At 40.2% G+C, this 27,668-nt stretch overlaps 2 protein-coding genes across 13 annotated transcripts; one reads left to right on the top strand and one right to left on the bottom strand.

The window, feature by feature from the left end:
* Positions 1-1,604: 1,604 nt before the first annotated feature.
* Positions 1,605-7,498, bottom strand: CUNH17orf75 (chromosome unknown C17orf75 homolog). The gene is made up of 10 exons (XM_062612701.1): positions 7,271-7,498; positions 6,925-7,005; positions 6,178-6,303; positions 5,626-5,766; positions 5,380-5,437; positions 4,986-5,105; positions 4,422-4,486; positions 4,172-4,308; positions 3,544-3,647; positions 1,605-3,057 (listed from the first exon to the last, which is right to left on the bottom strand). The coding sequence occupies exons 1-10, from the start codon at positions 7,402-7,404 to the stop codon at positions 2,848-2,850; spliced, it is 1,176 nt and encodes a 391-aa protein (XP_062468685.1). The 5' UTR covers positions 7,405-7,498; the 3' UTR covers positions 1,605-2,847.
* A 664-nt stretch (positions 7,499-8,162) lies between these two features.
* ZNF207 (zinc finger protein 207) lies at positions 8,163-25,021 on the top strand. 12 transcript variants are annotated; one of them, XR_009963596.1, is made up of 14 exons: positions 8,163-8,359; positions 9,866-9,992; positions 10,441-10,579; positions 11,178-11,348; positions 11,665-11,740; positions 12,231-12,278; positions 14,332-14,432; positions 15,504-15,664; positions 16,481-16,573; positions 17,745-17,987; positions 18,685-18,847; positions 19,026-19,209; positions 19,432-19,511; positions 23,602-25,021. XR_009963596.1 is itself a non-coding variant. In XM_062612682.1 (13 exons), exons 1-12 carry the CDS (start codon positions 8,319-8,321, stop codon positions 19,184-19,186), a joined length of 1,524 nt encoding a protein of 507 aa, XP_062468666.1. In that variant the 5' UTR covers positions 8,163-8,318; the 3' UTR covers positions 19,187-19,209; positions 19,432-19,776. The 12 variants fall into 12 exon arrangements, 11 of the variants coding, with proteins under 11 accessions (XP_062468666.1, XP_062468667.1, XP_062468664.1 ...); XM_062612682.1 differs by lacking the exon at positions 23,602-25,021 and having other exon boundaries at positions 19,432-19,776; XM_062612683.1 differs by lacking the exon at positions 23,602-25,021 and having other exon boundaries at positions 11,181-11,348; positions 19,026-19,776.
* The last annotated feature ends 2,647 nt before the right edge of the window (positions 25,022-27,668 follow it).

The following is a 27,668-nucleotide window of genomic DNA, read 5'->3' as shown; positions in this document are numbered from 1 at the left end:
GGAGCAAAGAGGGGAGAAACCTCCAAACACAAACCAGCTCCTGCTCTTTCAAACTGCAAGAGGTCTGTAGGAGTCAAATCTAAGCTTGCATTCCTAGGGCTGGGGAGGGTTGGGTTTGGTTGGGTTTGAGTGTTTTGAGCGTTTTTGTTTGTTCATTTGTTTGTTGGTGTTTTTGTTTTTCTGTTGTTCCCCCCTCAAGGGTTTTAAATCAGACCCTTAGATGTACAGTACAAATCTTTCAGGCTTGCAAATTAAGTGCACATCTCAGCATCTTGTGTCCTTTTGTGTGCTTCATCCTGAGCTTTGAATAGCTGATTGCAGGAGGAAGTGTGTAATACTCTCCAGGTATTCATGCAGCTAAACCAGCTGCTTCTGCATTATTTATTATGCTTTTCTTTAATTTCCTTTGGTTTTGTTTTTGAAAGTAGAATTTGTAATGGGATGATGCCAGTAAAAACCTGCAACTTCATGAACTACTAGGGTGTATTTCAGTGTGTGTGTGTACCTGTGAGCTTCTTGAGTTTAGTAGTCAGGTAACTGAATGGCAAAGTCCCTGCAGAGCTGGCAGAAGTGAGATGATGTTTAAACAAAGGCTGCAGAAAGAAAGAAGTTACGTTTTTCATAATGCCAGCCATGTGCAGTGCTGAGAAAATTCAGGATAAAGAACTTGCAACAGAGAAAGCTGACCGAAGCTGCCCACATGTAATGAAGTACAAATTCAGTGGGACTGACACTGAGCAATGCACTACCTTGGAGAGGAGAAGCTGCAACAAGACTAAGCAAAGTTTTACAGTTATGGTTGAAAATACCTGGATTTTGATGAGTGATTTATGATCATTTACCTAGCAAACAAAACAAATCTTATTTAAGTGAGTGTAGTACAGGTCACAGGATAATTCAGGTTGTAAAGAACCTCAGATGATTTCTAGTCCAACATCCTGCTCGGGACAGGGTCAGCTGTGAGAAGATAGTGCAGGTTGATCAGCACTTCAGCCAGTTTATTCTTGAAAAATTCCAGGGATTTAAGACTGGGCAAAGCAATAGTGGCTGCATCTCAGGAGCAGTTTGTCACCACAGCATTGCTCTCTGTAAATACGAAGTTCAGCATAGAACACTGGGTCCCAAGCAGCTCTGGCCTCACCCTCCACCCAGCATAGGACAGGACTAGTGCAACCATTTCCTATACTCCTACCAGATCATAGCTACCTGTTCTTCAACCCAACTTCTCTTTTGTTGTGTTTATTTTAGCACTGAGCTCTTCCCTAAGCTCCTGAACAGACCAACTACTACAGTCAGTGCTCCAACTTTGTTAAAAACGTCTAAGACCAATAAATGAGACACGTTTTCTTGAGCAGCGCTGCTATACAGACTTATGCATAAAGTAGTCTCAAGGAAAAAAAATGTTACTTCACAGAGCTCCTACAAATAAGGGGGTTTGTTTTCTTTCAAACTACGTTTGTGTTTTTCTCTGACTTGCCCATATATGTCATGTGTCACCTCAGCTGTCACTGACAGTAGCAGCTCCTCTGCATTGTGTGAATAAAGGGTTTTAAACAGGAGACATCAAGGTCAATACTAATTTATAATATAATGTAGGCACACTATTGAGGATTTTAATGTGGTTTATTGTAAACCTTATTATAGGTTCAAGACAGGGGTGTCACAGGAAAGCACTCAACTTCTGTCATCACAGCATAGAGCACTGGCAGAACAGTCAAACTGCATGAGCAGGACTGTTCCTGCTTGAGGGAGAGTTGTCCAAATGTCTGAAGTCAGGCGTTCAAACACCTTCTACTACAAAGGAAAGCAATGGAGAGTTTTGCTTCTACGACGTCTGCAGAAATAGTCCTTGTTTACGTGGTCACTCAGAGGCCTCAGGAATTCTGATTCCAGCTGTAGCCAAAGACTTCCTTCAAGTATTCTGCTGCCTACATGTCCTATGATGTAGGTAAGAATTCATTGCTGAAATACAGTGAAATGTTTTAAAGTCTGAATAATTCATGCGGCAACTTAGTTTACTTGAGTTCCTGAAGAAGTTTCGATTGATATAAAGTTAATATTTGATCTGTAAAATGTTCAGGGTTAATTCTCCACAATTGAAAAACATGTATTTATATTTATGCACAATGAGTACTGAGAACACACAAAGGTGGTCTTGATCACAACAGAAATGAGTGAAGAAGGGGATTCATCAAACAGCCTGGGGATTTAACGTATCTGGCCAGTGTATGTATACATACATACACACACAGACTCCTAAAGCTCTGTTCAGTCTTAAGGCAGTTCTGTTTCATACCAGTTAACAACTCGTATATCTACTGCCAGCAGAACAAGCTGCCAATTTGAAAGTAGAATATTGAAACCAGCCACAGACTTGTTACCTGTGTTCTTTTACATAAACAAGTATGATTAATTCATTTTGTAAGATTTATCCAGATGTTTGTGCTTCTTTATATATTAAAACAAAAGTCCAGATCTTACTGATTAGACACAGTTTTAAAGATACTTAAAATACTTAAAATACCACAGTGCTTATCAGGTCAGGGATTGCTTTTTTTGTGCAATGACTGTAAAAACCAAATGTCATGATTTCCTCAGAGAAGGAGCAAGTCATTTGGAAATCTGGTAAGCACTGAAAACTGCAGGAGTTGGTATGATCTGATACCTACACATTAAAAAAAAGCTCATACTGCTTTCTCTAAAGAAGAGAAAAGGCAACTTAGATTTGACTTAGGTAATACTTTTAAATACAAATTAAAAATCCTGCAATAGTGAAACTAAGCTGCACAGAAGAAATGAATGATTTATACAATGCCCTCAAACGAGTACAGAATAATTAGGATAGTTTTAAGCCACTGATGTTTCTCTCATGAATTCCTCAAGGACTGTCACTACATTTCTGGCTTCTGGCATTTCTGCATGTTCCACTTTCACAATCTTCAGAAGAATGTCTCCACTGCCACAGTTCCTCAGGAACAGGTAGCACTTGAACAAGGCATAGTGGTTCATTTCAGCCTGGCGGATAAACCTCTTCAGGTTGTTAATGTCTTGTATAGCCTGGGAAAAGAGTAACAGAGCATTTTCTTATCCTTCTACATGGAAATAAATCATAATATCATGTGGAAAAGAGGAAGAATAGCACAAGAAGCAAAAGCATTTCCAATAGGAATTTCATACTACTACTCGAAAGTAATGTAAAAATAGAGTTTTCTTTGGTACCTATTACCATTGTTATTGTAACAATGCAAAACATGTGGTCATCACAACCTGGTATGTCCAAACTTGTAGCAAGGGTTCTCCTATTGCAACAGATCACCTAAGAAATGGGCTTTATTTTAAATATGAGAAAACACCTTTGGAGTACTCACTGAAGGAACTTTAATGCTACTTTACAGTCTGGTCTTGTCAACTACAGTAAGCTAGTCCTCAACTTCAACATCAGAGTTAATCATTTAATGATCATAAATAACCTAAAGCTTTGTTGCATAAGGAGTATTTGCTCCCTCAGTAACCCTGGTGTCTTCAACATACACAAACACGTACCTTCAATTTAAAGTTTTCCAAAATCTGGCGGAAGAGAAATGGATTTCCACCTTCAGCACCATTCACAAAAGCATGCATCCAGTCCTCACAGAATCTGTTGCTTCCTGTTACAGGTTCACAAACACAGAGATGAGAAAAGGTAAATGAGCTCAACAGAGACTATGTAGCTGCATTCACCTGGTTTAATCACTCTCACATAACAACTGATAATAGTATACCTGGGCTGGGAAATAAGTCTTACATATGGAAAGAAAAGCAAACACAGCTACAGCGATTACGTGAAAGTCTGTTCTGATTGTTGAATCCCTTTTAAGAACATTTGTCTATACAATAGGAAGTTTTGCAGCTTCCCAGAAGTGTACAAGTCTTAATTAAATGATCTACAAGTGAAATGCACCCTGGATTTTATTATCAACCATTTTCAAACTAGAGTTCCAGTGTGTCTGGTAAAACAAACTGCTACTTCACAGGAAAAGAGCTGTTCTTATTTCCAGCCAGAATACAACCTTTCTGGGAATGAACCTCTGAGCTTCTGAATACCCTTATCTACCTCTAACATCCACATCTCTCAGCAGCTGGTAGATTCAAGTGAGTGAGTACCATGAAGTATTCATAGCTGTAATCTTACCTGCATTATGCAGTTGAGGCAGAGGTCCACTACAGTCTATAATCATTGACTTGTGCTGTTCCTCAGTCATGGCAATACACAAGGAGGTCATGGTGCCTTCCTGAACAAGTCCTTGGAGGCTGGCAGCAGCCAGAAACCTGACAAGAAAAGCTCTTGTTAACTGCTTGCTTCTTTACAGCTCCTGGACAGCAAGCTGTCATAGACAAAAGCCAAGTTACTCACAGGTTCCTTGGTCTCAAAGTATCTTTACCTGCTGATGTCTTTTTCTGTTCTTTCATCTGCATTTTTTACTTCTACAGGAGTATAACTCAAAGCCTTAAAAGAAAAAATCGAAGTTGCAGTCATTGCACCTGGTTTTGCATTCAGAAGACATGCAGCAGTTATACTCTATTAGCTATTCCATCTAAAGCTGCCTCAGACTCAGGGACTAGAGCTAGGAGTAATTTATTTTCTGTTCCCAGTGAATTACATGAGGCACATCCACAATGTAACATCCCTTTTGGTTCAGAGGAATTATAGCAGTGACAGCTTTCTCATGCTGTTTCTAATTTTCTCATTCTAATTTCAACTTGCACAGTACTACATAATTTAAAATGACTTAACTATAAAAAATGACAGAAGAAATTGGTATGTGCTTCCTTAGCAATAAAGCAGAGAAAAAGTACTTGCACTGAATTAAAAAAACACAGAAGAGAAAGAATGGTTCCTCATTTACTCCTGGCTGGAAAAGCAAATGCAAAAAGATTTTAAACGTGCTAGAGTCACTGAGATTGCTTCTGAACCTCTTTTAGTGATGCAGTTTGAATACACTTACAGCATGCAACAAAAAGGCAAGTTTCTCCTGGAAGAGCTGTACCACTCTCTGAATAGGGCATACGGCATTCTCAAACCAGCTTCTCAAGTAGGGGTTAACGTAGGTCTCCAAAGATTTTTGCTGTAACAAGTTGAAACATAAAAACTTTAGCTACAAATTAGATTTCTACACAAATAGAAGCTTACTAATTATTCAACCTGAGATGTTGGGATGTCAGAATCTTCTTGATTTTAAACCACAGTAAACCAAAATAATGAGTTTGACTTTTTAAGGCACACTTGATCAGCAATGAAGGGCATTTTAGGAAATAGACAAAACTGTAATATTATGGTAATAATTAAGTTGTGTAAGTAGTAATTTTCACCACTTCAAGAAAAAAAAAGTTAGGCCTCACCTCCAAATCAAGGTTTATCTTCAGACTTTGGATATATTTGTCCAGCTCAAGTCTGAAAGTATCTTCTTAAGGAAAATGAGATGCACCATTTAAGACCTGCATTTTTCCCTTTCAGTAATGGCTGTTATTTTCAGTTACTGGAAGGTGTGCGCAAATGAGCTGATTTCAAGCAGGAAACAGACAAATGGGAACATAATTTTTACATCATCTCCCCCTCCACGCAGATAAAGTCAAAGGTAAGGATATAGTTCTAGACCTTTCTCTGAGCCACCTAAGAAACAAACCACGTATTCTGGAACAGTGATGTCTGATTCTAGTGTTGCCATTTCTAGAATATTTTCTTGTTGGAAACGACAGTAATAACAACCAACTTTATATTCTGGTATGCTATGTAGGAAAAAAAAAAGAATTATTTTGTTACAGATACATCACAATAAATATATGCAAAAAGCAGGCATACATGATTTACAGAAACAATTTTCACTGGGTAGAACTGGTGGCTCCTATGATCAAATACAGAGCTCTCAGACTTTCACTTTTTTCCTCTGTGGTGTGGTCAGAGTAGTTTAAAAGGAAGGAGCAATAAACATGTAGTATTTTTTAGCATTCAAAGAGCAAATTATTTACTACAATATTTTTCTCAAAAATAATGGAAGAGCCATTGCATAAAGTTGTTATAAACAGCATCAACAGACATGGAATCAGGATTAAACCCAAGCGCAGCAGCAGATGGCAAGATGTGCAATGCTGCGAGTGGTTCTTACAGTTTCCCATTCACAAATAACATTTGAAGTTTACCTCAGCCCCACTGATGCTACATTCCCCATTCCTTCAAACAGAGCTCCTTTAGTAAGACGCTTAGAGATAAAATTGCGCAGTTCAGTCTCTGCTTCTGCTGGTAAATTAGTGTCCAGCAAGGAGAGGCTTTAAAAAAACAATAACAAATCATTAGTAAAAAGCAAATGTTACTGTTCTGTTTCTCTGAACAAGTACAGAACCCCCTGCTGCAATAAGGGGGACTATTGTGAGCTCTCTGGCTTACAGGTAACTCACTCTGTGACTTCTGGCCCATCAGAAACCCATTCAGTGGTTTGGCCACTAGACCAGAAGTCTGGAGTCATGGTGTCAGCTGATGCTGAACTTCTCAGCAGCTATGAACAAGTCACTCTTTCTTCGTACGTTTCCCCAGTTATAACATGGAGCAACAACCCCGTTACAGAGATTTTGGAAAGATAAGATGTCCATTTAAGATTGCTTAATACGTTTTAATTATCTTTTATCTACATGAAGACTTAAGTCAATACAGAAATGTCAAGTATTAGTAGGAAAGAAAACAGTTCAAATTCAAATATGAGTTTGTGTTTAGTATGTTATTTGAGCTCTGTAGTGTTCAATCCCTAGGTATTCCAGAAACGAAATACCATGGTTTCACTGAGGTTTCTCCTTTGAAGTGACTTCAATGTACTTGCTTACTATTTGCAATACAGCAAAGACATAAAACCGGGGTGTTACAGGCGGTTATGCTGTTCTGCAGATGGGATTTACCTGAAGTCTTCGCTGGAGGGTGTCTGTGCTGCAGCACTGCTGGGACTGCCATCCCCGCTGCCTGCTCCCTGCTGCGAGGATCTGAAAATCAAGCCATCCCTTTGATTCATTTTACAGCCTTAACACACACAACAGGGAATAGGGGCTGCAGGAAAGGTACGGCACGAGGGCGTTTTAAAGGGGCAGAGTATCTGGACACTAAGGGATGAAAACAATCCCTTCGGGGAGGGAAATAACGCGAATTCAAGCAGCCGGGAACTGACAAGGCCCGCAAACGGCCTCCCGTGGGCAACCCCAGCGCGCACCCGCCCCGCCAGGCCTCGGCGGCGGCCAGCGACACCCTCACCTGCAGCTCCGGTAGCCGTAGAGGCTGTGGTAGGTGCTGCCGTGCCGCTCCGGCCGGCGCTCCTCGCCCGCGCCGCCGCCCTCCTCGCTGCTCTCCAGCTCCCGCTCGTCACCGTCCGGCAGCGCCGGCAGCATCCCGAGCCGCCGCCTGTGCCGCGGGGAACGCGGGCCCTGCCGCCGCCTCCACCCGCTCGCCGCCCGCTGCTCTCCCCCGCGGAGGCTGGGCTGTGCGGGAGGAGGCGGGGGCACCGCGACGGCTGCTCCCCCCGCAGTGGGTGTACCCACGGCAGCGGGCAGGCAGCGAGCGGGCCCGGCAGGAGGAGGAAGGGCGAGTGGGGCGAGGAGCGTGGCTGGACCTGCTCACATCACCGCTGGCAGGCTGAGCTGCGCTGCCTGGTTTGTAAAGCCTACTCTGCTTTCCTGTTAAACAGCACATTCGTTACCTCAGCCTCATGACTAACAGGCTGCTCTCGCCTCCAGTCTGCGGCAGGGCCACTGCAGGAAGCCGCGGGGATACTTGACGCATCCTAACGGGATGTACCTGCGCTGGGGTACCAGCCCCTGGCCAGGCAGCGGGCGCTCCGCGTCAGTTCTAGGGGTTCTCGAGGAGCTGGGCTCCCTCGCACCCCTAGGCTTCCCTACCAAGAGCCAGCTATGTGGGCACACGTAACCGCCACCAAAACACCGTGTAACCCGGCCACGTTAGGAGGCAGCGGCTCCTAGCCCGCCTGATTCCGCAGGGAAAAGCCAGTTTCTCCTCCACATTAACCACAACCCCCTCAGCGCCACCCCTGCGATAAAATGGCGGCGGGCGCCACCGCGAGACGCCATGGGGCAACCCGAGAGGAGGAGGGAGCGCGTCAGCGGGCACCCTGCCTTCAGCGCGGCGGTGCAGGCTGGGAGCTCGGGGGCGGTAGCGCCAGGAGGGAGCGTGGCGGCCATTTTGTGCCTGCCTCGCTCGTTTCTGTGAGGGGTTGTTGCGGGCGTTGCGGCTCCGGAGGGAAAAGTTCGGCTGTTTTCTTTCCGTGTAGGTGAGGGGCGCTGCCGCCATGGGCCGTAAGAAGAAGAAGCAGCTGAAGCCTTGGTGCTGGTATCCTTCGCTGTGGGACGAGGCGGGTGTGGGGAGCGGAGCGGGGTGGGGGAACGGCCTGGCCCGGTCGGGTCTCTGTGCCGACTTTTCCCGTTCTTCCCCCGGCTCCTTACTGCCGGATTAGAGCGCTTGCTTTCTCGCTACCCCTGTTACGGTTTGATTCTGTGCTTGGTCTTGGTTCATTTCCGAGCTCTTCAGCGCGGGGATGGAGCTTGGCCCTTGTCCTTCCCCTGCTCCCCACCCCGCGGCCTAGTCCGCCCGCTCCCGCCTCCGTTGCTTGAGGCCTCGGCCCCGGCCTCATGTCCGACCTATGAAGCCAGGGCAGGCCGCAGCCGCCCGGGCCTCTGACCTTGGCTCTCCTGTGGCCAGGTCTCTCGGGGTTGCTGGGGTCGGGGGGGAAATGGAGAACCGTCTTTTTTCACTGTGGGAAGGATCTTAACGGAAGAAAACTGCCTCTCGTAAACACCCGAAGTGGGGCGGATGTGGTTGTAAGAGACTTGTAAAAACTCCTTTTTGGGGGGTGGAGGGGTTTTATATTTGTAATTGTTGCATCAGAGTCATGTATAATTTCTCGGTATCTAAAAATACTGGTGTATTTTCATTCGATCGCTCCTTTGCAATCTCCTTTTTGTTGTGGGGGCTGGGGTGGTGGTGGTGGTGCTTCTGCCCAGTCTAAAATTGTTTAATAAAGGAATTTCTAAGCTTTGAGATCTTTTACCAGTTTATGTTGGAAGGCATTTCTGTTTCCATTTTAGATATTAACATATTTAAGGTTTTGGTGGAGGTGATGAACATGTTGTGTAAATGAGGAGCAGCCAGTAAATAACAAATGTGTATTTGTCTTGTGTAGTAAGATACGTGTGAAGTGTTTGCTGAAATATTAATGCTGACCTGCAGAAATTGCATTTTGACTCTTCTGTCGCATAGGTGTCCACATAGTCCTTTGCTTAAAATATTTCTGTTTAAAACCAGAATTCTTTAATGTCTGCAGCAAATTATGCGGCATCAGAAGAACTTATGGTCGGATAGCTGGAGAAGGAAGGGAATTTTACTGAAAACCTTTGTTCTCTTTTACAACCATTGGCTATTGATGCTTGTTATTAAATAGGCATTTCTAAGTATTTAGTGTCACTTTTGTAGATTTCAAGTCTATTTCTCCTTTAGTGCTTCAGCAATTTTATTTTAATCTATAGGTATGTAGAGAAGGAATGAGTCCACTTAGAAATAGCTCGGACTTGAAAAGCATGTTGTCAAATAGATTATGGAGTCAAATGATGATTCTGATTACGTGCACAGGTCTTACCAGTTTTGCACCAATCTGAAGAGGGAAATATTCAACGGTATGTCTGGTTACAGACATCCATGAAATATTTGTCATGCTTTGAATGCTCAGAGATGCTTCCTGGGGTGGAGTTTATTTTTTTTAATTTAATCATAGTGATGCTAATTAGTGTTAGATAGAGGGTCACTTTCAGGATTAAATGTTTCCTTAACAGTCTTCAATAGGTATTGTAACAGGGATTTTGATGATGAAAAAATCCTTATACAGCATCAAAAAGCAAAGCACTTTAAATGCCATATATGTCATAAGAAACTGTATACAGGACCTGGATTAGCTATCCATTGCATGCAGGTAAGAAGTTTTAGACTTACATGAGCTTTTCTTAACAGTATCTAGAATTGGAATTAAGAGTGGACTTATAAAGGTGGGGGTTTGGAGCTTCCAGTCTTAGAAATCGATGAGAAAAAGACAGCAATGGTGTGTCTCCAGAGCAGGAGTCCTGCTGTGTCAGCAGTCATGAAGTGTGCAGTAGAGGTTTCTGCTGTCATTTTGGGGGTGTAGGAGTGAAGGAATTGTATTGGTGACAAGTTTATATAAACTAGTTCAGAAGACAAGTTTATATAAACTAGTTCTAGAAACTAATAATTAACAGTGATGAGGAAGTACACGCTAATAACATGGTTGGCCAGAGCGATCCTTCCCATGAAGGATCTTCCTGTTTGTCTTGAAGCTGGCTGATGAGCATGTGCAATTTATTTGAATAGTGGTCAGGAGGACATTTTTTTCTTTGTTTCTTTAGGTACATAAGGAAACAATAGATGCTGTTCCAAATGCGATTCCTGGAAGAACAGACATTGAACTGGAAATCTATGGTATGGAGGGCATTCCAGAAAAAGATATGGAGGAACGGAGGAGGTTACTTGAACAAAAAACTCAGGGTAATGTACAATCTAGCTAGCTACCTCGTATTTCCTAGTCTGTTTCTTACTGATACTAAGCTTAGCTGTGTTACACAGGTCTCACCTCTCAGAAGAGTAAGGGTTGGATTTAGTGCATTCTCTGACACATTTGCCAGTCATATAGAAAGTTGAGAGATGTTTTTCCTTTCCTGTTCAGAAGTAGCTGCATTTGCCTTTGCAGCTCTGACAATTACCTAATGAATATGGAGGTGGTGATTTTATTTTTGAAGGGCAGGGTGCTACAAGCCTGATGATGCTCAAATACTTATACTTATTTGCTGTTTAAGTGTACCTTTCTTTGAACTGCTTTGGTTTATTCTGGACAGCATGAATGAAGGTCCCCAGGTATGTTGAGGGTCATTATGGTGTGAGTCATTTCCCTTCCCTTTATTGTTTGAACATATAGGTAGGCTTACATAATTTTTCTTCTTTGTAATTCAATGAATTTTTGAACATGCTCATAAGATTTGAATTTTACTGTTTTGTTCCAACTAGAATAACCCAGAGAAAATGAATTTCATAGAATACAATTTGCCTTCAGTTTGACCGTTATTTGACTGTCATTTGTATTCTTCAGCAGAGAGCCAGAAAAAGAAACAACAGGATGACTCTGATGAATATGAAGATGATGAATCTGCAGCTTCAACTTCATTTCAACCCCAGCAAGTTCAGCCCCAGCAGGGATACATTCCCCCAATGGCACAACCAGGTTTGCCTCCTGTGCCAGGTGCACCAGGGATGCCTCCAGGTGAGATGTCTTAGCTAATCACTGAAAAGCTGAGTAGAAACACTTGCTGCTTGTGTGCTGGAAGGATAATCTGCCCATTTTAACACATGTTCTTTGGAGACTGCTAAGAAAACTCTTGCAGGACTGAGAAAAAGGAATCTAAATCAGATTTGCAGATAATATTTTATATTGCATTGTTTGTAAGCAGTGCTATTCCAGGAAACTCCCAGTCTTGTAGAGCTTCCTATAAAGCATTTATCCCATCTAAATTTCTTAAGTGATATTTGTTACTGACTGGGTATTGCTGGAGTTGTTCAAAATGTGGTTTTCTTTTTAGGTATACCACCATTAATGGCAGGTGTTCCACCTATGATGCCTGGAATGCCTCCAGTTATGCCTGGAATGCCACCGGGGTGAGTAGCAAGAAAGACTTAATATTACAATTACATGTTCAAACTGTGCTTTTTAAACTGAGAAAAATAAAAGATAATTAGAGAAATGCACGTAGGAATCTCTGTGCACTGTAACCTTAAGATAACCAAAGAAGTGGATGGCTGTAAACCAACATTAAAAATATGGCCAAACTCTGAGTTTGTGTATAAAGTATGTTGCCTTTCTCCTAACTTTATTGGGTGGTAGTATAATCATGTATGGTCTTGGTGTGTTGGTTTAGAGCCTTCTGTGAAACACTGTTCTTTTGTGTGTTGCGCGTATGTTGTAAATCTGGTTACCAGTCATTAACCTAACAGGATAAGGATACTGGATGGTTTATATTTTTCTTGTATTTTGGGCAAAAGTAAGATGTTGTGGTTTTTATGCTTGTTTGGGGTTGACACCATCCCCTGTCACAATGTGTTTGGAAAATCACAGTTAGATTTTTGATTTTGTCATAAATTTTCGCAGATTACATCAACAGAGAAAATACATGCAGTCATTTTGTGGTGGAAACATGTAAGCATCTCATTAATGTAATTCTAGGTACATTCGTTATGCCATTTTATGTCATGTTTTTGATAAGCTTGAAATTGTCTTACTGAAAACCTCTGAATATTGCCTAAGAATTGGGGGAAAATGGTTGGGTTTTGCTGTTATGTACTATGTGAAGTTTTTATGCTCCATCTAAATGAATACTGCAAATCTCTGAGAAACATATTCTACAAAATATTAGCAGAATACACTCTTAAGGGCTTGCAGCCTCTCTTGAGTTCCATGTGCTTAATCCTTTATGCTGTAGGGCATACTGCAGGAACTTTGTTTCTAAGTTTGAAAGCTCACTGAGATGAAAGGTTATTCTCTGCTGAGACATAAATGTTGTTTTAAGAGTCATTGAATTAAAATACCATGACATAGTTGACCATCATGTGAATGGTTATCGTGACTGTAGCTTTTCTGCGTAGAAACAACAGAATCATCTCAGTCTTGCTGGTGCCTTGGCCTCCTTAATCTCTTCATTAACATTCAGGTGAATGTAGTGTCATCTAGGAAAAGACACACATTAACTTGCCAAAAATTCTGTGACACTTGAGTTCTAGCACTACTCCTGCAGATTCTCAGTGCTCTTTCTGGTGGCAGCAGGCAGTGAGCACCCATTGCTTTTGCGGGAATCTAACAGTTGTCAAAGTGGGTGGCAAGACTGACTACTTTCTCCAGCCATTGACCTAATAAAGCGGTGATGGTGCTGTGTTACCAATCATTACTGCTTTTTTTTGCATTGGGGGTTCCTTTTCAGCGGTGGCAGATGAGACTAAAAGTAGAGCCCGGGCACCAGTTTGCTTTGCAGAATTAATGCTCACCTGTTACGGCAATCTTTTCAATTTTGAAACAGCAGTGGTGAAGGTGGCTTGACTTTATCAGACAAACTGCTTCTCAGCGGGATTTTGGTCTGCACTTGGCTGCTTCTATTGCTAATTTAAGCATTACTTTATTTCTTTCCCTAATCCAGCGTCTAGTGTCTTGGAAATTTTCATCAAACTTAAGCTACACGTGGTGTATTTCTTGTAGAGGAGTTGTACGTAATCATCTATAACTTGCCAGTTTAAAAGCGTAGTGTTTTAGACACTGTCGCAGCCCTGTGCAGAAGAAATTAGCTTATAGTAAGGGTTGTATGTATGGGGAACATCTATTAATTTATAGTGTGGCTTAGTACATAAGATAAAAGGAGTCTTCTAGATGCTACCTTTGTTAGGAAATACAGACCGTTTTTTTTTTTCCTCCAGGTATCAGTAAAAACCCCCAGACCTAAAAACCAAAATTGGAGGTGGGGGTTGTGTCCTGGGTTCAGCAGTAGCAGTCATGTTTTTCCTTTGTGGTAGAGGCAGGAAAAACCCCAAAACTGAAGGAAAACCCAAGCCTGTTTTTAATATGAAAGAAAAATATGCCATACTAAGGACTTGTTAAACAAGTCCACTTTTCTATCATTAGTATAGGGAATATTTACTGTAATTGAAACTCAGACTTTCTTACGCTGTGCTCTCTGCTCTCCTTTTATCAGTATTTTGTGTATAGTTTTACACATTTGGGTTGTCTGCTGTTCACTAGAGGAATGAGAATATGTTTATATAGAATGAGGGTGCTATATCCACGAATAGACTTGCAGTGTCAGGAGGGAGCAATAGCAGATGTACAGCGATTTTAATGTGGTTGGAGTTAGCTGCTGTTTCTACTTTCAGTGTTTCTGAGTGTACTGAAATCAGGTTCTTGGAACACTGATAAAACCAATAGTCTGAAATGGATGTCAAGAGGGACATATTCTGGAAATAGAATACTAAAAGCTTGAGAAATGAAGTTGCAGTAAGTTCAGGTGCTTGGGAGATTTTCAGTATTTATGGTCATTCTTGAAGAAAAACATTTTAACTGTGGAATGAGCTGGTTTTGAATCTCTTCTGTTGAGAGGTTCTTGAAATGATGTATCTACCATAAATTTTCTATCTAATACAGGTATATGCCAGTTTTCTTAACAGTTTATCATTAGTGTTCATACCAGTGCTTATTTTCTGTTCAATAGGATGATGCCGATGGGTGGAATGATGCCTCCTGGGCCAGGAATACCACCTCTTATGCCTGGTATGCCACCAGGTAGGTCGGGGCTGTCAAACTCGTACTATGGTGAGAGCTAAATTGTATTTCTTTCTTTTCACTGAGATTTAGGATTTATATAAAGAATATACAGACTTACGCTATTACCTTGGTGTGAATTGATTGCCACAGAAGCCACTCTTGTGCACAGATGAAGGGCTTGGTTTATAGGTTTTGATTAAAAAAAAAATTGTGTTTATTGCCACTGTGAAGATAAAAAGCAGAATATATTTTTCTTACTGCACTTTCTTGTGGCTTTTGTGTTGCCTGCTCTCCATCCTCTTAATATGGCTGCAGCTGGAAAATTGTAATGATTGAAAATGTTGTGGGAAATGAGAAATAATGTTGGTAATACACTCAAGTCCTGAACCTCCTGTGTGAAGGAGCTAACTGGAATTTGGCCTTTTGCCATAGCTAGAAGAGATGTTAGTTGAGCTTGTATAGCTCTTAAGCAGCCTTAAGTTCTCAGTGTTCCTTCCACCTGACCAGCAGCTATGCTGTGGTGGCTTGAGATTTGCCGATTCACCTGTATTTCTCACTAGTTACAGCCTAGTAATCCCGCACAGTAACATGATGGAAATGATGTGAGCTGTTAATTTATAATCTTTGAACTTCTCGTAGGGCTCTGTGCATACAAAGTGCATGTATTGTGATTGTAGTTATCTACAAAAGTAGCCTTGTGTCACTGTTGCACTGTGACTCAACAGCAAAGCTGATGTGTGTTTCAATGATGGTTGTGATACTGTTCATAATGGCTGCAGCTGCTGCATTTTGTGGCAGTCTTATCCCTGCACTTGGCAGCATAGGCATGGTATGTTGTCAGCAGCAGCTGCATTAATTGCATTGATTTAAACTTCTTTGTGTAAACATCACTGAAGCTCTAGTTGAAAACAAAACTTCGGTATTGTCTGAAGTGTTTGAGGTTACTGCCTATGAATGGATGTCAGTAGGTGACTGCTGGCATTACCCTTTGTCATGTTTTATTTTGCTATTGCCTTAAAAATACATTTTCTTTGGGTAGACTTTGTTCTAAAAAGTACTGTGAAAAGAATTCTCCAAATCTCCTTCAGCCTGATGTTTCCAATTCTTTGTTGTTTGTAGGTATGCCACCGCCTGTTGGTCCTCGTCCTGGGATGCCTCCAATGACACAAGCGCAGCCTGTTACAGCACCAGGAATACTTAACAGGCCTCCAGCTCCTGCTGCATCTGCACCTGCTCCCCAGCCTCCAGTTACTAAACCACTCTTCCCAAGTGCAGGGCAGGTAAGGTACCTCACAGCCTGGAATCTGTTGTTATAGTCTTCAAATTGCCACTGTGTCAACAGTGTCTCTCCTTTATTATTTAGGAGGCCCAAGAAATGACTGGTTAAGTCTCTTGCTTGTCTTGATTCAAAGTTTAATTCAGTGTAGTGCTTGAATAAATTTTAAAAGATTCTTTTGTTTGTCTTACAACAGCCATGAAACCAAACAGAAGTTCTGTAAGCACGTGGGGAAGAAAGGAGTAGGCAAAACACTTCTTTCTCTAATCCCTTTAGTTTGTCATTTATAAGGGTGTTTTGGGTGGGCAAAGGGTTGTGTTAGTCAGCTACCGGAACCTGGTTACATAGAACTTTACCTAAAATTTCCCAAGTATAAATTTTGACGTGACTTGTTCTCTCCTGTTCTTTTCATAATGGGCTGTCTACCCATAGATGGACTAATATATTTTGTAGCTTTGTTAAATTGATTAAACATTGCCTGAATTAGGAGTTTTTTTACTTTAAAAGGTTTAGGAGTAAGTTAGGGTAGCAAAAATTCATTTAAATGTTTTGGGGAGGGAAGTGGGGAGTAGCTTGTGACCTCTACGCTTTGATTGCACTTGTTGTGTGTAAGTCCTGAAGTTTTTACTTGCTTTCAAGTGTGTTGCAGAAGCCTTCATAGTGTGCTGTTTGCATTTTGGACTTCTGCAGGGAAAATACTTATTTGCAAACCCACAATCCTTTTGTAAGAAAAGACTTAGCATAAGATATCCTTTCATCTGGATACTTTCCACCCATTTGTTTGGAGACTTTTCACTATTTCCTTTCTTTTATGCTACAGATGGGGACACCTGTCACAAGCTCAAGTGCAGCTTCCTCCAATTCAGAAAGTCTGTCAGCATCTTCTAACGCTCTGTTTCCTAGCACAGCACAAGTACGCAGGAAGTCACAGTTAAAAACAAATTGCTTTGCAACTTAACCCTTTGGACCGTTCTGTAAAATCTAAAATTGACTAAACATCTTCAGATAATCTCTTGGTATATTCCTGATTATGTTTAGCTGGTAAAACTGCAGAGTCCTGGATTGAGAGTTACATCTTAATAAGCAATGTCAAAGTGCCCAATTTTTCTTAGAATGAAAGAATGAAATGTTACATCCTGGTTCTAAAGGGTTAAAAAAGCATGAAAGCAGTTAAATGCATTTTAGTGGGCAGTGATTAGCTTGATGCATGGTGAAGGCTTTTTTAGTGTATGTTGTTTATGGTACATCATAATGTAGGGAATTCTGTAATTTGAGTTATGTGCATAAAGTTGACATACTTTGATTGGAACGGTCAGATAATTGTGACTGGAAACGAAAGCATTCTCTCATAACTAAAGCTTGCTTTGGAGATTGCTGTGTCTCCACAGAAAGCTTGGTAAAGCACACTTGTCTAAGTTTTATTGAGGAAAAAGTAGGAAAGGTGAAATGTTGGAATCTGTAGTGAACCTCATACCTGTCTTCAGCAGATCATTCATTCCCAAGTGAGATTAAAGATCTGTAGAGAGACGTAGTAAGTTTGTGACCATACTGCAGAGTTTTTATAGAGAGAACGCTTAAAAACCCTGACATAATAGAGCTTTCTTAAATATTTAATTCAAACATTTCTTAAATACCTAATTTTAATGAATACTAACACTTTGAGCTGTACTGTACACTAATGGTTGCTAAAGTATGCTCATTTAGTGAGAGAACAATGAATTTATCCTTAGAGCCTCTTAATAGAACAGTGATTCAGGAAAGATTTAGACATTTACAGAAATTGGTATTTGAGGTAAAAAATTTGATAGTGGGGGGGGGTCTTTTTGTTATTGTTTCTTTTTTTTCTAGTTGTGGGTTTTGACCTGCAAGTCTTAGACTTTCCAGTGTGTATTTATGTATATGTGTATATACTGGGTTTTATTTTGTCATGTTTTCAGTTGCACTAGTATGCAATCAAGCTGAACTTTACTTTTGTCGAACTTGTTATAATTACATATCTCACTGGAAGTTTTCAGAGGTCTAACAGACATCGCTTCAGGTCTTTTGTGCTTTGAGAAATAAATACTGATCTCTCTGTTTCACAGGCTGCAGCAGCTGTTCCAGGTCCAGTTGGTACTGATTTCAAACCTTTGAATTCTACACCTGCAACAACAACAGAACCCCCAAAACCTACATTCCCTGCTTACACACAGTCTACAGCCTCAACCACTAGCACGACAAACAGTACTGCAGCTAAACCAGCTACATCGATAACAAGTAAGCCTGCTACCCTCACAACCACCAGTGCAACCAGTAAGTTGATCCATCCAGATGAGGATATATCACTGGTAAGTTAAAATGTTTTCATTGTCTTACTGGAACATGCTATTTATGCTGATATGGCTGGTTAATACATTTTCTTCTGTAGTCTGTGTTATATGTATTTTATTAATGGTGAGAGTACAAGCTGTGCAGAATTAATGTCATAGAACCATGTACTGAGAAAACGTCTTCAGCTGCAAGGTGCTCACTGGCATATTGCAGTGTTCTTGCTGTAGATCTAGCCAAGAAATTACTCAACCCAAAATATAGTACCGACTTTTTCCTCTTGTGACTTAAGTGTGAAGTTAAATAGATATAGGTAATGAGTGTAGGACAGAAGACTTAATAGTTGAGGTGGTTCGGTGCTATTACAGCAGTTAGAAATATGGAATTTATGGATTAAACAAATGAACCTTAGTTTCTGTTTATATATCTTTAGATTTGTTTGGCTTTTTTGTCTCAGCTTGTAGGGAAAAGGCTTTCTTCAGCTGAGGAAGGAAGAGAGCTTGTGTGCGAAATGCTAGATTGGCTGGTAATAATACAGTAACTTGGAAGGAAGGGAGAAAAATCCAAATGTTACTGTGTAGTGTTCTAGTAGCGGTCTTTGAACTCCTAGTTGAAATAGTTTAGTGCTGGTAATTTACTTTGTTACACTTTTATTTACTTTGCTTTTGGGGAGTTTTAGGCTTGCAGTCTGTTACAGTTGTCTGTTCCTGGTTTTAGGAAGAGAGAAGGGCACAGTTGCCCAAGTATCAGCGCAATCTTCCTCGACCGGGACAGGCTTCTTTGGGTAATCCCCAAGTTGGACCAATTGGAGGTATGATGCCACCACAGCCAGGAATTCCTCCACAACAACAAGGAATGAGACCTCCCATGCCACCTCATGGTAATCATAAGTTTCCCAGCTTTGTTTTCTTGTAAAGATTTGTCTATGCTAGAAACTCTTCTAAAACTTACGGTGACATCTGCTGTCAGGGGGAGGTGGGTGAAGCTTTTCACAAAATGCAGCTTCTGCCCCTTATTTAATTAAAATCTTCTTTGCATCTTAAATGTTCTGTCTGTAGGTCAGTATGGTGCTCATCATCAGGGCATGCCAGGATATCTTCCTGGAGCGATGCCTCCATATGGTCAGGGACCTCCGATGGTGCCCCCTTACCAGAGTGGACCTCCTCGACCTCCAATGGGAATGAGACCTCCTGTAATGTCGCAGGGTGGCCGCTACTGATGCTACTACACACGCTCTAATAGGTTTGGAGATTAAACCTTTTCTCATCTTGTGCTGTTAATATAGCCGAGCTTCCGTCAATTAAGGCTTCATTGTGACTTTAAAAAAATAAGTATCTTCCCACATGCAAGGAGCTATTGGACATTCTTATTTTACATGGGAAAAAAATTATTTGGAATAATAACAGGAACTTTTCCTGATGTTGCAATTTATACTGTATGGCTTCTTTTTCATGTTTCATCTAGGTTTTTAGAAGTGAAGTATAGTAAATATGGTTCGTTAAATTGTGAAGGCGCTGGAATTACATGAACATACCACCTTAAAGGCAAGTTCTGTAACATTATGTTGCTATTTGTGAAATGATGCCTTCACAGCACTTCAAGTGCTGTTGGACTTCATGTCCCCAACATAGTTTGGTGAGGGCTGTAACTGTTCCCAACTACTTGTACATTTAAGTCTGAACTTGTAACAATATTTAATGTATTTAGAGTTCCTCCTGTTTCAGGGTTTAAGTAAACTGACCCACTAAGGTCGTGTGACTTTTCTGTATTGTTACAAACTTCATTGTAATAAAAGAAGAGAAAAATTTATATGCCTTTTTATTCATGACCAGCTGTGGACAACTGCCTGAAAGGTTTGTACAGATGCATGCCATGGTAGCTGTTGGTGTAGTGAACGCAGTTATTGGTGCTGTTTTAGTAAAATCTGAATTCCTTGTTCTAAAATTAAGTCACTCCTTAGCTGCACTTCTTAGTAGACAAAGACCTGTACACTTATTAACTGACTCCTCAAAAATGAGGCTGCAGGAGGCACATCTTAAGTCTTGGTTGTAACTTCTCTTAATGCATATGGTTGTTCATTTGTGCTTTCTTGTCCTTAATAAATTCTAAATGATTTCTAGTCCTGGCACTTACTTGTAGGATGTAGAAGTGATTGCTCTAAGATGCATCCTAGTGCCAGGTGTGTCTTGTTAGTTCACTCTTCAGCTGACTCTTTTTAATGTGCAAACAGAAATGAGTTTCAGGAGCCTTTTAGATGAAGGTTTCTAGAAGCTTAGGTGCATGTCACATGGGTGAGTGACTTCCAATTTCTGTATTGAAGTTGACCTGCAAAAGAGAAAGAGTAGCTTCACGTTCCCAGTGTATAAAAGACAGAGGGACAAGAGTAATGTGTTATATGGTATATTTTTACTTCATATGTTCAGAATTTCAGCTCTCAACAGTCTGAAAGATAAACCATCAGTTGCATACTGTGATCAGATGATGCCCGAGTTTCTTGAGCCATTTAATAGAAGTGTCAGACCTTTTAATCAGTACTAAGAACAGTTACTGGAGAGGTCTTCCCCTCTGTAAGAGTAGAGTGATAAGTTACTGTCATGGTTGTAATTCTCTGAATGTGTAACATCATTATGTTAGTATGTTGTATTTCTGATGAGAATGAAAATATAGAGCCAGACTTTTTGGAGGGAAAGCAAGAGGCTCCCTGGTCTCTTCACAGCAGGCGGCAAAAAAGGAGTGGTGAATTTTTCATTTGCAGGTCAACTTTAAATACATGTTCCAGCCTCAAGCCCTATCTGTGCACTTTAACTTATGGGGATATCTCTTCTTCTAGGGTAGGTTAGGAAGATTATCAGTTTTTTTGTGTCAGTTAATGTTTCATGGATGTTTTGTAGATGGAGTTTTTACTTAATTATAATACGGAGCATTATGGCTCTTTTTCTTGCAAGTCTTGGGGGGTTTTAGCTGCACTGAAGTACCTCATGTGTCTTAAATCTGTACTGTCCCTTAATAATCCAGAAATACAGTGCAGCTAAAATGGTACATTATAATAGTACATCTCAGTTTCAAATCTGGGGTCATGGAATGGCTCATGAAAGCACTAGAGCGTTTGCTGCAGTCCCATTGCAGCTGAATAGCCTTAGTGTAATTATTAAGAATTCTGAAGTGCTCTTTCTGAAGTGTTTAGCAGTTTTAAGACCATAACTCCAAGCCTCTATTGAGAAGCAGTTCTCTCTGATCACTGGTGTCTGCTGATCACCTGTCAGATGTGCAGCATTTGTCTTGTGAATGTGCTGAGTGAGCCTTGATGTCAGATCTTTCATTAGCTTTTCATCTTGCTTTATACAGAAGTCTAACAGATAAACCTGTTTTGCTTAAGCAGTGCTTTTATACTCTAGTTTTCTTCTATTTTTCTAATAAGGACAGTTACAAAACACTGGAGAGATTTTTACAATGTCTTGCATTCATCCTTTTTGTAACAGTACACATTAAATTAATAGATTATAAATTGATCTGAACTTCTGCTTTTAAACCTGTAGAACTTGATTTTTCTGAAGATCGCGTTGCTGCTGTAAGGCTGTTTTCTCCTCCTGCCCCTAGTAAAGTAAATACCTTCTCTTGGTGTCTTTCCTTAACTTTCTGTATGTTGTTTTCAGACCCCTACTTTTCCTGGGATAAATACTTTAAAACCTTACTGCATGTACTGTTAACTCAGCATATTCTGCAAGTTGTATTAAGAATTCCTGTCTTTTAAATAGTGAATGTCTTATTGTTCCAATAATAGCACCATTTTGTGGCCAGTAATACTACATAGACTTAGAGCTTGGATGCGTTTTAAGATTGAACTTTCCTTTGTAGTAATGTTATGATAATTCCTCAACCAAGTACTGCCACATATTATTTATATGGGACTCTAATAAATCTTTAACAAGCAGGTGGAGGATTTCTCCATGCTTTTTTGTGTGGATATGTACTTTCCTGCTCCTGTCATTCCTGTGCTGTAAGAGCTGTAATGTGGCTATCTTTAATTACTCTTGTGTCTCTTTTTTGAGCTCTTCTGTAAGCAGGCAGGTATTTCAGTGCATATGTTGTCTATTGGTGTCTGCCTTCATTTCTTTGGATACTGCTTCTTAATCTTCAGAGGGTTGGATTTATGGTGCATTTTCCCCAAAAGGGGAAAGCTAATTGGAATGTTGTAATTGCTTGCATAAAAACTAAGGCTTGATTTATAGTACAAAGTTTAATCAACATGATTGGGCCAGCAAAATCCCTGATGTAATGCAGCCATGCAAACAGGTTTTTTGCTTTAGTTAATCTCTCCATGGAAAGAAATTGCAGGAGTCTTTCTGATTACAGAAAAGCATCTGTCATATCTGGTGCAGGACCCTGTTGATACAATTCATAGGGAAAACCTCTATTTTTCAGTTGTTGCCAAAATTTGCCATGGCAGATATTACATTAGAGTTAAAACTTGCAAGTGGGCTTTGATCGAGCCTTAAATTTTAATGTAATGCAAACATTGACTACAAAAAAACAGGCTGGAAGAAAATGTTCAGGTGGGAAAATATTTAGCAAAATACTTTGAGTTTATGGCATCCAGGACTTGTTTAAAAGGTTCTAAATTATTTTAAGCATGGTCTCTCAATATCATTATGAGAAGTTGATCTCGCATCTGAGTTTTAGAGCAAAAGGGGTGATACTGGCTTGAAGGAATCTTCTGAAGCCTGGGCTTTCCCAAGTCTTGATAAGACTGTCCTGTGCTTCCTGTGGAATATCTTCCTGCCTTTGGCAAAGTTTGCTTTAAATAAAATCTGTAAGATTTAGCTGGCTGGTATAGACTAAAAAGGACTTCTTATTCTTCTACAGAGGAGATTTTTAGGTGCTGATAATAAATTTGAGGCTGGGATATATGTTATAATTTCAGTGGATAACTACTCCTCGCTCTGTGCATGCATGAGAGAATATACACAAGCTTCTAGAAACATTTAGCTGCATCTGCCCTCTGTGGTTTCTTCAATTATTTTAGCATACGGAGCTCTTGAACAGTACTTACATAGAACCATATAACTTATTTTCTGAAAACTTGGATAAAATTGAAAAGAATGTATAACCTGCAGTTACTTGATAGGAATCAAAGAATTCTGCAAACAAGGTTACTTCAGTTTTATAAAGAGCAAGAAGGGCATTATGACTCTTCAGTTAAATTGGGACTCTGATATACCAGTCCATGAGCTGGCGCTGCAATTTAAAGTGGTAATTAAAGACACTTAAATGTAATAGTAAATGTCTTAATAATTGTACTGGTCTAGCTTCTACATAAGTACTAAGGTGAGGGTGAACATTTCCAGTGGCTGGTGGGATCTTTAACTCTACTTTTTGTGAACTAGTACAGTAAATACTGTCAGTTATGGGAAAAGTGCCCCAAGACAACTGACTTTAGTTCCATTGATCAAGATACAAAGCAAACTAGTCCAATTCAGGTATAGCTACAGGCTGTAAATTGGGGCCTACCAAAATAGGTGCTATAGCAATCATTTTGTTAGCTTGATCACTGGAATTCTGTTGACTTTGAATGCATGTCTTTCACTTAATTGGGTCATGTTTTTTCTAAAATTTAAATTTTTCTTCTTCCTATAGCCCTGCCATAGGACAGGCTGAGGCAGAGTCTCAGTGTTGCCCTGTTCAGTCTGAGGCAAGTGGGATTTATTTTATTCATTCTGGGGGCTTTCACAGCTTTATGGCTGTTGGATATTTATGTCCCCAAACTTGCAGCAAGTTTGGTGAAGGCCCCTAAATTTATTTTAATTTAGGTTTTTTTTATTCTCTTTTGGTAGATGGGCTCTATATTAATATTTATCTTTTTATTATCATTGTGTTTTTAAGAGTCTTAGGGGGAGGGAACATGTTTTAAGATGTTTGGGTACCTTTTCTCTTTCCGGAGCACGGTTCCTTCGCAGCTGCTCAGGTAGTCCTTCAGCCACACTGCCCCCTCCCCCTCTTCCCCTGCATTGCATTTGTGCGGTATTTGGTTTTGGGTTTGGTGATGTGACTTTGTGTAGTCTCTGAACTAGTGTCATGTAAATAGCAATTACTAATGTTTCCTCTTTTGAGGAGACATATCTGTCAAAGTACTTAAAATACTTAGGTTTTAGCTAGTAAGTGACATTTATAGTCATAAAGTTGTGTAGTCTAAATTACAGAATACAGTTTGGAGGAGGTTTAATACTGCTGCATATGCGAGCTGCACCAGAACAAATATTAATGTAGAGCCCTGTGAAGAAGTAAGAGATTCAAGCTGGTAAAGAAGAATAGAAAAATGAGAAATGGTGCAGATTTAGTTCATCAATTGCAGGAAAAATCTCTTCCTTAGTCTCTCAAACACACAAAATGTCTCAACATTTTGTCTATTGCAGCAATACAGAAAGTTGTGCTTTTTTGAAACCTTGTGAAATTTTATTGCATGTTCAAAATTTGCTTCCATATATGCTTATGTGAACTTCCTTCTTTCACACAGTGACTAGCAAAACCTTTTACCCTTTGCTGAGAAAAATGAGCTTTAGTGTTGCTGCTCATTCATTCAGATGTATTAGCTTTGAATGCTTGAAGTTGCTTAAAGACAGCTTCAGCTTCAGAAGAACAAGTTCTGTCCATAGAGGTCATGCAGCCTGTCAGCAGTGAAATAGGAAACTAACAAATTTGGGGTCTGGTTTTATAACTTTGTTTTTTTTTTTTTTTGAAGTATTTTAAAAATGTGTAGTGTTTTTTGATGAGGATAGACTGCTAAGTAACAACCCCAGTGTGAATTTCCAGTAACTTTAATTAAAAGACAGAGTTGAGATTCACAGTTACAAGAGTGAACTTCACATTCCTGTTTGTGCTCTGCCCTTTGCATTTTTCCTATAGAAGCCCCCCCAAATAGTCCAGTCTGACTGGAAAACTGGCATGTCCTCTGTTAATGGTTTCAAAATGATTACTGAGTGTGGTGTTGCTTTTCTAATTCTTGTTGTGGTGCTACCCTTGATCACAGTGAAGATGAGAACACCACGTGAAAATACACTACTGCAGCTAGTATTTGTTTCACGTTTTTAGTCTGTGGGAGCATCTGGCTTAGTGCTTATCTCCCTAGAATGTGTAATGAAACTAACAAAAAAAGCTGTATGGCTTGTACTTCTTGCTTTAACTATCTGAATCTCTTGGAAACTCAAACACAGGCAAATCTCAGATGTCTGATACTGAACTTTGTTATCAGTTTCTGTTTAAGACTGATGCAGCATTAGGTAGTTTTTATCTGGCTTCTCATAAATCAGCTTGCTGTCAAACACAGAAAGCTGAAATTCAGATGCATATTGTGTACAGTAGAGTACCCTACTTGGATCCACACTTGGGTTATATTTTATAAATTGACACCCTGGTGACAGCTAAAAGTTTCCAGTTCAGAGACAAGGATCTGTTTTTGTTGATGATATCTAGGTTTGATAAACTCATGGAAGAAGTGTCTCCAGATGCAGTTCCTGTTTTCACTGTGTTTAAGCTCTGTGTACTAATACTTAGGAGCAAATGACCCAATTATTTGTGTTTTGGCATGATTTGTGAGCAAAACAGCATTACTCCACACAACATTGCTGTGGATATTTTTTTCTTGAAGGTGCTTATAGACAATTCCAAGACAAATTTCATGCTCCCTACTTAGGAAAGATGCATTTGACATTAAGACAACTCCACAGTGTGTCATTGTACGAATTACAGGGGTTTTGACTCTTCGAGTTTTCCTGCTGCACTGCAAGTATCATTTGTTATTTCTGGCGGGTACTTCACACATGCTTCACTTCCATCCTTTGCATTGCTCTCCTTTCTTATGAGTCTCTAAAGGATTGGACAGGACCAGGTTTTGGTCTTGTTCCCTCTTTGGGAGTTGGTAGCTTGAGCAGATTACATTCATGTTACTCTGATCTGTTACCACACACTAATGGTTGTCCCTAAATTTGTAGCAAGTCGATGTGATTTTTTTTATTTTTCTTTTTGTTTTGTCCTTCAAGAGCCATGTGCAATGAAGTGCTGAAGTCTTTCTATTCACAAGAGTGGCATATTGGCTCTGTGCTCTTTGCTGGGGGTATCTCTTCAGCTATTAGACCAGCTGGCCTGACATCTTGAAAACAATTTGTGGAATCCTCATCCAGTGCACATGGTTCACATTTTGCTCTTTTTGTGAAGTTCTGTTAGTGATGTTTTCCTCCCTGCCTCCTTGTGTGGATCTGAGGGGGATAGTTGACCAAAAAAAATTGACACTGTAAAAGAGATCTCTTTATTTTGAAGGCCAGTGGTGTGTTTTTACTGACATGTCAGTATTGCAGCTGTCAGGATAGCAGCAGTCTGTGTATCATGAAGTCATACATCTCACTGGTTGTGGAATTTCTTTTCTATTGATGACTGTGTTTTAGTGACTTTTATAGGTACTAATGGAAGTTGGTCTTGGAGCTTGGGGTGGGGTTAAAGCTTAAGTAGAGGTATATGACCTTTAATGTTTGGTTTTTTTTAAGGGCAGGAATTACTGATACTCTGCTAAATTGAGTGAATTTGCACCCACTGTTTTTAACGAGAGAAGCAAAGGGGACATGTGGCAAATAAAGTGTGTAACGCATGAGATTTTGGCTTGTTTTAGAATTGTGTGATGAGTTCATAATGTGTTCTGTGCCTTGCCTAATGAAGATTGTAGCCTGAGGAATAGGCTGCTTCCAGAATAATGTTTTAAAAAGTCTGTACATTTGGAGTCAGAATAATCAGACAAGTGAAATGATGGTAGTGACCAGGTTCTGTAAAATGTTGCTATTGGTGACTACCATATTTTCCTGTAATGGTGGGGGTAGGTAAATACTAGTTCAACAAAAGCTTTGAGGCAGCCTTCCAAGGGATCAAGATAGAGTTGAAGTGATTCTACAGTGTAATGTGTATGAGATTCTTTTTTGAAGTTTTAGGAGAACCTTTGTGAGAGTTTTCTTACACGCTGTGAACAGCAGCTTTATGCAGCCTCTTGACTGTCAGAGTGCAGTCTCATTAAGGCTCTAGTAGAAGAAACTACAGTTTGAGGCTTGTACCCCAGGATCCAGGATGTTGTCCTTAGTCATTTTTTCATAGCATTCTGATGAGTCAGTCCATGGTATGAACTGGCTGTGAGGGTTGGTGTTTACGCTTGCACCTTTTGAGCAAGTTCACAGTAACTTTACTGATTCTTACTTCTGACACCTCAAGTCTTAGTTCTTTTGTCTAAACCTTAACTGTGTTCTCAAGTGCTATTCAGAAAGGGGCTGTGTGGAGAATTTCAGCTTCTGCTGCCCTTAATAGCCAATGTGTATAAATGGTTGTTGCCGACAGCACTTTGAATTATCAGAAATTAATCCCATACAGCCAAAGGTAGCTGATTAGCTGTCTTCCATTTTAGGAAATTACATAATCCTTTGAGATAAAGATGTCATGCAGAGCTTTTTACTTTTTTTTTTTCTTTGAATTAATTGCATATATGTTACTTGCACTGAATTCTTCAGCTTCTTTCCCCTAAATTTTAGTGGAAGAAAATACATTTTGCTCTTTCATTTGTAAAGTCTAGAATAAGAAAACACACTTTGAGACTGTTTAATGAAGGAACCTGGCAATGTAAGTATTGTGATTTCTTTTGTTTGCGGTAGGCAACAGGATTACCTTGTTAAACT

This window comes from Pezoporus occidentalis, unplaced genomic scaffold, assembly GCF_034315485.1.
Source record: "Pezoporus occidentalis ecotype Australia unplaced genomic scaffold, CSIRO_AGI_Poc_V1 ctg160, whole genome shotgun sequence".
Classification (NCBI taxonomy): domain Eukaryota; kingdom Metazoa; phylum Chordata; class Aves; order Psittaciformes; family Psittacidae; genus Pezoporus; species Pezoporus occidentalis.
The sequence above is the reverse complement of the archived record's forward strand: the minus strand, read 5'-3'. Positions and strand labels throughout refer to the sequence as shown.

Coding starts and splice junctions, on each gene's coding strand:
- CUNH17orf75 (XM_062612701.1), bottom strand. CDS start 7,404: ATGCTGCCGGCGCTGCCGGACGGTGACGAGCGGGAGCTGGAGAGCAGC. Junction 5,106..5,379: donor AGATAAACCTTGATTTGGAG/GTGAGGCCTAAC, acceptor AACTTGTTACAG/CAAAAATCTTTGGAGACCTA. Junction 4,487..4,985: donor TTGCCTTTTTGTTGCATGCT/GTAAGTGTATTC, acceptor TTTTCTTTTAAG/GCTTTGAGTTATACTCCTGT.
- ZNF207 (XM_062612682.1), top strand. CDS start 8,319: ATGGGCCGTAAGAAGAAGAAGCAGCTGAAGCCTTGGTGCTG. Junction 9,993..10,440: donor TAGCTATCCATTGCATGCAG/GTAAGAAGTTTT, acceptor TTGTTTCTTTAG/GTACATAAGGAAACAATAGA. Junction 16,574..17,744: donor TGTTTCCTAGCACAGCACAA/GTACGCAGGAAG, acceptor TCTGTTTCACAG/GCTGCAGCAGCTGTTCCAGG.